The 12,749-nt window shown below is 53.2% G+C and overlaps 1 protein-coding gene across 1 annotated transcript in view; it reads right to left on the bottom strand.

The window, feature by feature from the left end:
* PCGF3 (polycomb group ring finger 3) overlaps positions 1-12,749 on the bottom strand; it is a 46,966-nt gene that overhangs the window by 8,262 nt on the left and 25,955 nt on the right. The window contains exon 8 of the mRNA XM_064365124.1: positions 1,163-1,300. Coding sequence (XP_064221194.1) covers positions 1,163-1,300 — 138 coding nt within the window. The remainder of the gene's footprint in view (positions 1-1,162; positions 1,301-12,749) is intronic.

The following is a 12,749-nucleotide window of genomic DNA, read 5'->3' as shown; positions in this document are numbered from 1 at the left end:
GGCTCCACTCAAGATATTCCAGGATTATTTAATCTCAGAATCCTTCACTTAACTATATCTACAAAGATCCTTTTCCAAATAAGGTCCGATTTGCAGGCTCCGGGGGTGAGGACACGGCTTATCTTTGGAGCCACTGCTGAGCCCACTGCAGCTCCAGAGAGCATCTCCAGTGTGTTTGCTTCTCCACCCTGACCACCCCCCCACAGTCCTCGCCTGTGACTCCTGGCGCTGGCCTCTCCTGCGTCCGTTTCTGCACAGCCTGAATGATTTTCAAAAATGACCCCTCAGATTCACACTCCCGCCCACAGCTGTCAGTGCCTTCTCTCTGTGCAGAGCTGGACCCACGCTCCTGCCCAGAGCCACCAATGCCTTCTCTCCATACAGAGCTGGACCCTGCTGGCGCCTGCATCTTGGCTGTGTCACTGCCTTGGGGGCTCACAGGGACATGCGCTGGTATGTTCACAGTGCACTGGCCACCAAGGCCGCCTCACGCCAGCACTCCAACTCCTTACTTACCACAGCCTGGACCATGTCTCTCCTTATGGACTTAAAGAACAGAATTTCTCAGCCTGGCGCGGTGGCTCATGCCTGTAATCCCAGCACTTTGGGAGGCTGAGGCGGGTGGATTATGAGGTCAGGAGCTCGAGATCAGCCTGGCCAACATGGTGAAACCCCATCTCTACTAAAAATACAAAAATTAGCTGGCATGGCGGGGCACATCTGTAATCCCAGCTACGTGGGAGGCTGAGGCAGGAGAATCACTTGAACTCGGGAGGCAGAGGTTGCAGTGAGCCGAGATCACACCACTACACTGCAGTGTGATGACAGAGTGAGACTGCCTCACACACACACACACACACACACACACACACACACACACCCCACCAACCAAAACAGTTTCTTGCTGCGAGGAAAACCTTTACCTACTTTAAAACAATGTCATCAACTCGCCCCAGTTCCCGTTTCCACTCACAGTGACCCCGAACGTCCCCGTCTCCTATCCCACTTCCTGGTGGACAGGCAAAACAAACTGATTTTTTTTCTAGTTAAAATCTCCAAAGTTGTTAAAAACAAAATGTAACAACCCAAAGAATCTTACAAGTGTCACTTTCACAAGCAAGAGAGGACTCGTGACAGTTTCTACTCAGGGATCGGCGCTCACCTCGTTGAAGGACGACAGGTTGAGCTTTTTGGCGATGAACTTCTTGAGGTGCAGGACGGTGGCCTGGGCGGAGCAGCGGATCCACTTGCGCTTGAGGCCCCGCAGTTTGCTGCTGTTGCACTCCAGGCAGATGCTCACCTGCGGGAAGGACGGGGTGAGGGCCAGCGCGGCAGGAGGGCTCCCCCGGCGCTTCTGGACGCTTCCTCACACCTATTTCACTGATTCCTCAATCTAACACTGCGGACCTTTGTGAGGTCAGACATCTATTTGACTTCAATACTGCAGAAAAAGATTCTCACATACCCTATCTGAAAACCTGTTTATCATCTGCTCGCCACTTTGTGAAATCTAATTCTGTGTTATTAACAGATTATTTGAAAGTTAACCCCTGAGTTATTTATGCATCGCAGGCACTGAGTTCTTGGTACCCAGTTAAGCCTGTCCAGAGAGCTGCTGGCTGCTGGGTGCACAGCAGTCACCCACCCCCTGACAAGAGAGGACAGACGGGGCAAAGGGAAGTGGGCGCCCCGGGTCTGCGAATGTACTTGGGAGGCAGCAGTGCCTGTAGGAGACAACGGGGAAAAGCCTTGAGCAGAGTCACAGGCAGAAGGTCACAGCTGCCTTCCAGATGACCAGCAGTGTGGCAGGAAACCCGCAGGATAAAGGTAACTGAAGGTGACTGTGGAGTCCCAGCAGCATGGGCACCCGGTGGTGCGAAAGGGATTCTTCCCAGGACAAGGCTTCACCCCAGGGCACAGACGCTGGCCCCCCAAGATGTGCCTGGCGAGGAAGAGGAAGGGCAGTGCTCACAGCAAACACTTCGGCAGGTGGAGCTGCAACAAAGGACACAACCAGGCCCTAAAAACGCAGTGGAGGGATGGACGGGGTAGCGGAAATATATATGTCTAAAATCATGAAAGATAAAAAAGGGGGCACGCCAGGGTACAGACGGAAGGGTGCTGAAGTTAACCGGACACAACTTCCAAAAATAAAAACACTTTGACCAAAACTAACATCTCAGTGGACGGCTGAACCAGCCTCAGCTGAGGACCGATTAATGTCCTTAAAAAAGTCACTTGAGGAAGTTACCCATGCGGAGTGGAGACAGGACTAAGAGGAAGGAGGAAGACCGGAGCCCCAGAGGAAGGGGCAGAAAGGAAGTGTTAAGAAACAGGGACCGAGGATTTCCCACGGTGACCAACAGATCCTCAGATTCAGGAAGCAAAAGAACCCGAAACAAAAGAAATATGCCTACACGGTGCAGTGTGCACCGCAGGCCCCCGGAGCCACCGAGAAGAAAGGTGGATTCTGCGCAAAGACCGAGAGAGATCCTTGCTCCGGTCAGGATGAAATGAAAGGAGGCCGCAAGCATGGGGAGAAAGACCCGGAGTCCGGAGGCGAAAGAACTCAGGAGAGGAGCAGCGCGCGGTGAAAGACAGCGTGGGAGGCGGGAGTGGGGAAGGAACTGAGGAGTGGGGCAGACGGGGAAGAAAGACGTGGAGTCCAGAGGGAGAACTGGGGAGAGGGGCAGAGCAAAGAGAAAGACCCGGAGTCCAGAGGAAGAACAACTCGGGAGAGGAGCGGCACGGGGAGGAGGACCCGGAGTCCGGAGGGAGAAGAACTCGGGAGATGAGCAGCCAAGGGAGAAAGACGCGGAATCCAGAGGAACGAACGAGACGCAGGGAGAACGCGCACGGGAGGGGACACTGGTGTCTGCTGAGGGCTGGGGTGGAGGTGCTGTACGCGGAGGGGCACAGACTTACAGTAACTTTGGACTTTTAAAAATGTAAATAGTTTAAACATTTTGTAACCCCTAGTAGAAGAAAAGTAGAGCTTATACCTTGCAAACAGGGAAGAAAGAGATTAAAGAAAACTTACTAATTCACTCAACAACAGGAAGGAAGCAAGCATAGGAAAAAAACAGACAAAAAGAGAAAAAAAAAAAGGAACCAACTCAGATCCTCCATGGCAAATCGTGGAATGCGTAAGGTAAAGTGTTAGCTAAAAAAGTTTCTCATTTTTTAAAAACCTAGCTTTATGTTGTAAACAGCGTCACATTTAAGACATTTTAAGAACAGGAATACCACACAAGTATTAACCAACGGAAAGCGGGCATAGCTAGATTAATATTAGTCAAGCAGACTTCAAGAAATAGAGCTTAATAAGGAAAAAGCCCACTAAAGACGAGACACACTTCTATCCGGGACACAGCTGGTGACATACTCACGCTAACAGAATGGCAGGGCAAGGACGGCATAACCGTGGTGGGCTTCGTGTCTCTGTAAGCAGCGGACAGGCCATGCCATCAACAGGCAGCTGCGTCTCAGGCCCAGGGATCAGGTGCACTGGCCACAGGCCACAGTGGCACAGGTCTGAGGCAGCGGGGTCTGCAGCGTGCGGGGCTCTGCGGGGCAGCGGGGTCTGTAGCGTGTGAGGTTCTGCGGGACAGAGGGGTCTGTAGTGTGTGGGGCTCTGCAGGGCAGCGGGGTCTGTAGCGTAGGGGGCTCTTCGGGGCAGTGGGTTTTGTAGTGTAGGGGGCTCTGCAGGGCCTCGGGAAGGGGCTGCACAGACGAAGGCGGGGTCTGCGTGCACCTGTGGGAATACAGACTCCCCATCTCACCAGGCAGAAGGGCCTGGAAAAACACACACGGTGAGGGGTGGTTGGGGGGTGGGGGTGAGAGGTGGGGTGGGAGGGGATTGTGGAAGGAAAACAAAGTAGTCACAGAGTGGTTCTATATGTCACTACAGACAGTGACAGGGATGGGAACAAAATTTAAACCTTTTCTGTAATATGAATCTTAGGACTGAATGTACTACCTAAATACACTAAGTTACAAGCACACTTGTAATTTTTAGGCTGCATTATGGCACAGTTTACACACACCTCTTTTATGTATATAATACAGTGATTTTCAGTAAATTCACAAACTTGCACAGTGATCACATGGTGGTCTGGCATGGTTTCTATCACCTCCGAAACCGTCAGACCCCTCTGCAATCCGCCCCCGCTGGGGGAGCGGTGGGAGTGAGTGTTTTAATGCAGCAGGGCTTCTATTTGGGAAGATAAAAAGGCTCCGGAGAGGATGGTGGTGAAGGCGATACAACACTGGCTCTGCGCCCAAGGCCCCCAAACCACACACCTGAAAATGGCGAAAATGGCCGGTTTTATGTGCATTTAACACAATTTAGAAAGCTGGTCAAAGAAAAGTGAAAATTTTAAAATTATTTTAATAAGAACTAAATTATGCAGCTGGAAACCATAAGAACATTTAACTCTAGAGTTTAGAAAAGAGCTGGGCAAGGTGGCGCACGCCTGTAATCCCAGCACTGTGGGAGGCCGAGGCAGGTGGCTCATTTGACATCAGGAGTTTGAGACCAGCCTGGCCAACATAGTGAAACCCTATCTCTAATACAAATACAAAAACTAGCTGGGTATGGTGCTGCATGCCTGCAATCCCAGCTAATCAGGAGGCAGAGGTGGGAGAATCGCTTGAACCCAGGAGGCGGAGTTTGTAGTGAGCTGAGACTGCACCACTACACTCCAGTCCGAGTGACAGAGTGAGACTCTGTCTCAAAAAAACAAAAAAGACAATTCTAAAGAAGAAAAATGAGGGGTACATGGTCTCCCAGAAGCCACAACTTAATGGTAAAATAACCAATTCACTGCAACTCAGTAAGTTCCTTACTGTTTTGGCACAATGGGAGGCAGGAGACAGTGGAACAGAGCAGAGAGCCCGGGCGGACCTGCGTGTGTGTGGAACTTGTTCAGGGGACAAGCAGGGCAAAGCTGGACCCCACCTCGCCTGTCCTACACAGTGTCAGCCGCAGGGGCTTACAACCTAACTGGAAAAGGCAAAACTTTACAATGTAGGAGAATGTGTTTGTGACCTTAGCATGGGGAAGAAGCATGTTTAAGATACAAAAGAAAATACCAATGCCTGTAATTATATCCAATTTTAAAACTGTGGATGATGATAGGTCAAAGAAAGCCGACAGCCACAGAAGAAAGACGATCCCCACAGTGAGCACCGGGCAGGGTAGGAGGCCGCTGCTCTGCAGGAAGTAAGGAAAAGCCAGGCTGCCCAGTACAGAGACGGGCAAAGAACAAGTAAGCAACTCACACGCAAGGGAGCCTAGAGTCGTGCGATGAGACGCTGGACACGTGCACACAGGAGACTGGAGAGAGAAATAGAGTCCAGGGGCGTGCGATGAGACGCTGGACACGTGCACACAGGAGACTGGAGAGAGAAATAGAGCCCAGGGTTGTGCAACGAGGCGCTGGACACGCGCACAGGAGACTGGAGACAGAAAGAGAGCCCAGGGGCGTGCGATGAGACGCTGGACACCCCCCACACAGGACACTGGAGTAATAGAGCCCAGGGTTGTGCGACGAGGCGCTGGACACGCGCACAGGAGACTGGAGAGAGAAACAGAGCCCAGGGGCGTGCGATGAGACACTGGACACCCCCCACACAGGACACTGGAGTAATAGAGCCCAGGGTTGTGCGACGAGGTGCTGGACACGCGCACAGGAGACTGGAGAGAGAAACAGAACCCAGGGGCGTGCGATGAGACACTGGACACCCCCCACACAGGACACTGGAGTAATAGAGCCCAGGGTTGTGCGACGAGGCGCTGGACACGCGCACAGGAGACTGGAGAGAGAAACAGAGCCCAGGGGCGTGCGATGAGACACTGGACACCCCCCACACAGGACACTGGAGTAATAGAGCCCAGGGTTGTGCGACGAGGTGCTGGACACGCGCACAGGAGACTGGAGAGAGAAACAGAACCCAGGGGCGTGCGATGAGACACTGGACACCCCCCACACAGGACACTGGAGTAATAGAGCCCAGGGTTGTGCGACGAGGCGCTGGACACGCGCACAGGAGACTGGAGTCAGAAATGGAGCCCAGGGGCGTGCGATGAGACACTGGACACCCGCACACAGGAGACTGGACCGTGGAACACACCTGCCTGGGGAGGTAGCTGCAATGTCTTTAGAGGAGCGACGGGCTGGTCACCACCCAGGTCTCCAGTATTAGAACACACGGGAAATCAAGTGTAATAAAGCCACAGTGTAACAGAACGCGCCACACACGCACCTGGGGAACAGCTGCCAGGCTGCCCCACGAGCTGTGGGCACGAGCCTCCTACAAACGCTACATTCAGCTTCCCTTGGAGCGAGCAGGACACACGCAGCACGTGCTCTGTGACACCACGCCGCCCCCACCAAGCGGTGACGTTACACACCTCAAAAGGCGATTCTGATTGTCGAGAGGGCATTCGCAGAAAGACAGAAAGACCCGTGTCGCTTTCTGTCGCTGCACATCAGCCTGCCTGGGAACACTCAGACTCATTTAGCCACCAGCTCCGTGTCCACCTGGGGTGACAAAGACCCCAAGCTCCAGCATCTGCACCTGGGTCACAGGCGAGTCCTACCGGCTCCCTCCCTTTTAACTATGCCGCAAGCCCAGTGTTGCACCCGCACCACCACCTGCCTCTGGCTTAGACGCCTGCCGGGTCTCTGCATGGCCAACCTGGCCTGCAGGCCGCTCACTGCAGAGCAGCTGCACTAAGCCTCACCCACCCGGGATAAAGCCACGCCAGGCTGCATCCCACAGCACACCCTGACCTCACATCCATCTGCGTCATCCCTCTCCTCTGGGTGAACAGCAAGTTCTTTCTCATCACGGCCCCACAAGGCCCCCAACCTCACCTCTAGCCTGGCCCTTCACTCTGCCCCAGACTCTGCCCACGAAGTGTGGGGCAGCCTGGCACTAGTTCCCCGCTCACTACCCCCTGCCTTACCTCTGCAGCCAGGAGAGGCTCTGCCCACCCTCTGCCTTTCCACCTGCAGGAGGCCTGGCCTGTGTGGGTGGGCTCCCCACTCCCCACCACTCAGCCCTCACCATGCTGGCTACGGGGTCCCTGCAGCAGAGCCCTCACCACGCCGGCTACGGGGTCCCTGCAGCAGAGCCCTCACTATGCCGGCTACGGGGTCTGATGGCTTATACTTAAAAAAGATGAGAGTAAAACACAGCTGTGAAGCAGATGAGTCACCTGAAGCTACCAGAGGCTCTGGCTGTGAAAGGATGGGGTCACTCCGAGAAGGGGGCAGATGCAGGGGTTGTGGGAGGCAGAACTGAGCAGAAAGACTTCCCAGAGCAGAAGAAAGACCAGGGGCCTCAGGACAGAACTGCAAGAGCTTCGGGACAGATGGCTTCCACCGATTTCTGATTCCCAAGGTCCAGTGTGGGAAACACCATCACCTGTGCAGGAGGCGTCTGCGAGGATCATCCCCTCCCCACCCTTGGAAAACTGAAAGAAAGGTGTCAAGTATTTTTGGTTTAGAAGACACTGTTCTGAGTAAGTAAACCCGACAGGCTTTTGTGTTGCTCAGCACTGACTAGACTTGCCTCCCTCAGGAAGATTCCCACTAGTCCCGGGAGGCCTATGCCTCGAGGCTCTGCAGCTGAGTGTCCACCAGTGGGTGGGACGAGGGGGCTGCGCCCGTCAGATGATGGAGGAGAGGTCGGCTGTGAGGCCAGCATGGCCAGTGGATGCCACCCTGAGCCTTGGCTGCTCTGAGTGGCTGCTGAATAACCCTAGAGCTGGACCCAGCCAGGGACCGGAGGGGCCAGAGCCTCCAGGCACAGGCAGAGCATCCATGCCTTCACACCCCTGGGAGAGGCTGCCAAGGGAGGGTACGCGGCTGGGAGCAGAGCCCCGGGCCTGGGTGGTGGGTGCTTCCCTCATCTGTTTTTTTTTTTTTTTGGATGCTTAGTATTGGAAGTGCATAATTTAATCAGTTCATCCCGGTGACAGAGGAACGTTTATCTTCAAAGTTAGGAGACGACTGTTGCTGGTGTGTGGAAGACAACACGGAGCCTGTGACGGGCAGGAGCTCAGGAGCCACCACACTGGGTGCAGCAAAGCACAAATCCAAACACACGCCAGGAAGATGCCAAAATGCCCACAAAACCCATGCAACCTCTTGTGAAGTGTAAATAACTGTAATGTCGCATCAAAACTTCAGTAAGACGACGAGGAAATTCCTAGAATAAAATTAGTGTAGATAAAATTTTAAAATTACCAAAAACAATCTGGAACACGCCATCAGATGACTACCCAAGTTTTGGAAGAGGGGGATCAGGAACTCATCATAAAGTTTTAGACGCAGATAATCCCATAAACTGACACGGAGTCCAAGTTTAAGAGCAGCCACAAGAACAGAAAGAATGCAAAACTTCCAAGCCACTAGAGCAGAGAAAGAAGACAGCAAAACCCGATCCCAGCCCTTATGGGGAGAGGGCAGAAAACGTGCTCTATCGCCACAAAGATAACACACCTGAAACAAATGACAGGGAAGGCGGAGACAGACCAACAGCGACAGTAGCAACATCAGCACAAGAGCAACGGGTAGAGCGAAACAGCAGAAAAAATCCACACTGCCAACAGGTGCGAGCCCTCGAAACAACAAAAGCACCAGCGGCTGCTCGCCCGGCGGCCACACTGCCAACAGGTGGGAGCCCTCGAAACAACATCCTGCACGCCCAGCAGCTGCTCGCCCGGCGGCCTGCACTCCCGGCAGCACGGCTCATAAAGCGCCACCGCGAGGGTGCAGAGCAACAGAGAAAACAAGAATCCAAGGAGCACATGAACAAGAACGATAGGACTTGAAAGTCGAAATGAACAACCTCCCCAGCTGTGGGCTGGTTCATCATTCATTCAACCTGACACCTGAAGGTGCCTCGCAAATAGGAAATCACTGAATCTTCATAGAAACTGTGAGGCAATCTCAAAACCACCTCACGCCACACACAGAGAAATTGAAGCAGAGAAATGGAAATAGGTCACTTGCGAAGGCCACACCCTGGCTAAAGGCAGAGCAACTGGCACCCGGGGTCCGCCTGTTTATCCACCACCCCAACCAGCAAACTCAGCCAGAGGAAAATGACCCCAGGACTTTGGAAAATCTGCACCCAAGTGGACAAGGCAGCTCTCAATCCCCCAAAGTGGAGCTCCAGACAGACAACATTCTGTGATCGCTCTGGAAGGAGACTCGAAAGGGGAACAGATGGAACCCAAAAAGGCCACGTTACTCGAACATTTCAGAACAAACTTCTTGATTAAAAGGAACTACGGTGAAATTACAGCCTCTGTAGAATTGAATGCACGTGAAAATTTTACTCATTGCAGTCTGTAGGGAGCAGCCAGACCACACAGGAAACAGCCGGAAATGCGTTTAGAGAAAGACGGCGGGCACGCTCACGCCTGGAGTCCTGGCACTCTGGGAGACCGGGTGGGTGGACTGCTTGAACTCAGGAGTTCAGACTGGCCTAGGCAACACAGCAAGACTCCATCTCCCCAAAAATTTGAAAAAGTTAACCGGGTGTGGTGTGCCAACAGTGCCTGCTACTCTGGAGGCTGGGCAGAGTCCGGGAGGCAGAAGAATCGCTTGAACTCGGGAGGCGGAGGTTGTGGTGAGCTGAGATCGTGCCACTAGACACTCCAGCCTGGGCAACAAGAGCAAAACTGTCTCCAAAAAAAAACCCAGAAAATTCAATATGTAATCCATTTTAAAAACCTGGCTCTTTTGAAAGCAACAAATAAATCTTTAGCACGTCAAGGATCAAAAGAAAACGTAACTATTAGTAAAAATAAACACTGACATAAATTTAAAACTGCAAAACAGAGATTAAACTGGAGGAGAATATCACACACGGCATTACATGAATCCACGGAAAATGGCGCCAGAGGCCAGGGGAACAGCAGCCTGCACCCCTCTGGAAGGTCAGCCCACCTAGCAGACCCCAAAACTGAATTTCCATGAGATCCCAGGGGGTTCCCTCACCACCAGGCAACTGCTCTAAGTGCAAGTAACTAACAAAGGCCAAACGAGAAAAGACCCAGAGCCTGGGCACATGGAGACCAAAGCCAGAGAGAGCACGTAACGGGTACGGTTCTCTAGGGCCTGGGTGCAGAGACCAAAGCCAGAGAGAGCACGTAATGGGCACGGTTCTCTAGGGCCTGGGCACACGGGAGACCAAAGCCAGAGAGCACGTAACGGGCACGGTTCTCTAGGGCCTGGGTGCAGAGACCAAAGCCAGAGAGAGCACGTAATGGGCACGGTTCTCTAGGGCCTGGGCACACGGGAGACCAAAGCCAGAGAGCACGTAACGGGCACGGTTCTCTAGGGCCTGGGCACACGGGAGACCAAAGCCAGAGAGAGCACGTAATGGGCACGGTTCTCTAGGGCCTGGGTGCAGAGACCAAAGCCAGAGAAAGCACGTAACGGGCACGGTTCTCTAGGGCCTGGGCACACGGGAGACCAAAGCCAGAGAGAGCACGTAATGGGCACGGTTCTCTAGGGCCTGGGCACATGGGAGACCAAAGCCAGAGAGAGCACGTAACGGGCACGGTTCTCTAGGGCCTGGGCACACGGGAGACCAAAGCCAGAGAGAGCACGTAATGGGCACGGTTCTCTAGGGCCTGGGCACATGGGAGACCAAAGCCAGAGAGAGCACGTAACGGGCACGGTTCTCTAGGGCCTGGGTGCACAGGAGACCAAAGCCAGAGAGAGCACGTAACGGGCACGGTTCTCTAGGGCCTGGGTGCAGAGACCAAAGCCAGAGAGAGCACGTAACGGGCACGGTTCTCTAGGGCCTGGGCACATGGGAGACCAAAGCCAGAGAGAGTGTAACGGGCATGGTTCCAGGAGAGTCTCCAGGCCACCAACAGAAGCAGCAGCAAGGCAGGGAAACCAGGGCTCCTTAAAGAAGGCAGCAATTTCCTCTTTCCTGCCCCTCGGGACCCCTTCTCTCAACTGCTCGCTCTTCTCCACTGACCCAAAAGGCAACGTCATCACAGCCCACGTTGCACACAGATGTGTGTATTTCTGTACTGCGCTCTGAACATTTTAAAACAATGTGGAAGTGTAACTACAAACACCTGGTTCTATTACTTGGCCAGGTGTGGTGGCTCACACCTGTAATCCCAGCACTTTGGGAGGCCGAGGCGGACAGATCATCTGAGGTAAACAGTTCAAGATCAGTCCGGCCAACATGGTGAAACCCCGTCTCTACTAAAAAATACAAAAAATTAGCCGGGCATGGTGGCAGGCACCTGTAACCCTAGCTACTTGGGAGGCTGAGGCATGAGAATCGCTTGAACCCAGGAGGCGGAGATTGCAGTGAGCCAAGATTGCGCCACTGCACTCCAGCTGGGCAACAAGAGCAAAACTCCGTCTCAAAAAAAACCTCTCATTACTCTGTTTTCAAACCCAAGCACATGACTTCAGTTCTGCTCTCTTCCGATGTGGCTGTCGCTACCTCCCTTTTCTCAAGCTCTCCCGGCAGTCCCACAGCAGCTCTCTCCCGGGGAGCTTCTGAGTGGCTGGGCAAATTCCCTAAGAAACTGCTGGGGTGCTGGCTGGGCATGGTGGCTCACGCCTCTAATCCCAGCACTTGGGGAGGCCGAGGCAGGTGGATCACCTGAGGTCAGGAGTTCGAGACCAGCCCGACCAATACAGTAACACAACGTCTGTACTAAAAATACAAAAACCAGCTGGGTGTGGTGGCAGGTGCCTGTAATCCCAGCTACTTGGGAGGCTGAGGCAGGAGAATCACTTGAACCTGGGAGGCAGAGGTTGCAGTGAGCTGAGATCACTCCATTGCACTCCAGCCTGGGACTCCATCTCAAACAAAAAAAGAAACTGCTGAGGTCTTAGCACTGAGGTTAATCTGGGAGAAGTGGTATCTTAACACCACCCTTTCCGTCCAGAAACATCTGGGCATTTGAATACAGGTTCCCTGACCCCTCTCCCCTGTGCCTGACACACGCATCTAATTGCTCGACTGGCAACAATTCATTCTAGAGGCTTTTCAGTGACTGCCTTGGACTTCATGCAGGACAGTGGCATCATCCGAGATAATGGCACTTTGGTCTCTTACGGACGTGGTCTCATTTCTTTATCCCCCAGGGCATGGGCTAGGACCTCCGAAATCATGCTGAGAAACAGCTGGCAATGGGCACTTTCTTGTTTTTGATTTTGATGAGATAATGATTCTGTTTCTGCATAAAGTATGACAACTGCTATAGATTTTAAATTAAGACACTATATTAAAGGCCGGGCATGGTGGCACGCACCTGTAATCCCAGCCATTCAGGAGCTTGAGGCACAAAAATCTCTGGAGCCTGGGACGTGAGGGCTGCAGTGAGCCAATATCATGCCACTGTGCTCCTGCCTGGGCGACACAGTGAGACTTCTTCTCAAAAAAAGAAAAGATACTGGCCAGGGCTGTGGCTCACGCCTGTAATCCGAGCACTTTGGGAGCCCGACGTGGGTGGATCGGTCAAGAGATCAAGACCATCCTGGCCAACATGGTGAAACCCCATCTCTACTAAAAATACAAAAATTAGCTGGGCATGGTGCTGGGCGCCTGTAGTCCCAGCTCCTTGGGAGGCTGAGGCAGGAGAATCACTTGAACCCAGGAGGCAGAGGTTGCAGTGAGCCAAGATCGCTCCACTGCACTCCAGCCTGGTGACAGAGCAAGACCCCGTCTCAGAAGAACAAAAAAAGAAT

Source organism: Aotus nancymaae, unplaced genomic scaffold, assembly GCF_030222135.1.
Source record: "Aotus nancymaae isolate 86718 unplaced genomic scaffold, 86718_ANA_hifiasm-v0.15.2.pri h1tg000006l, whole genome shotgun sequence".
Classification (NCBI taxonomy): Eukaryota; Metazoa; Chordata; class Mammalia; order Primates; family Aotidae; genus Aotus; species Aotus nancymaae.
This window is presented reverse-complemented; position numbering and strand designations above follow the sequence as displayed.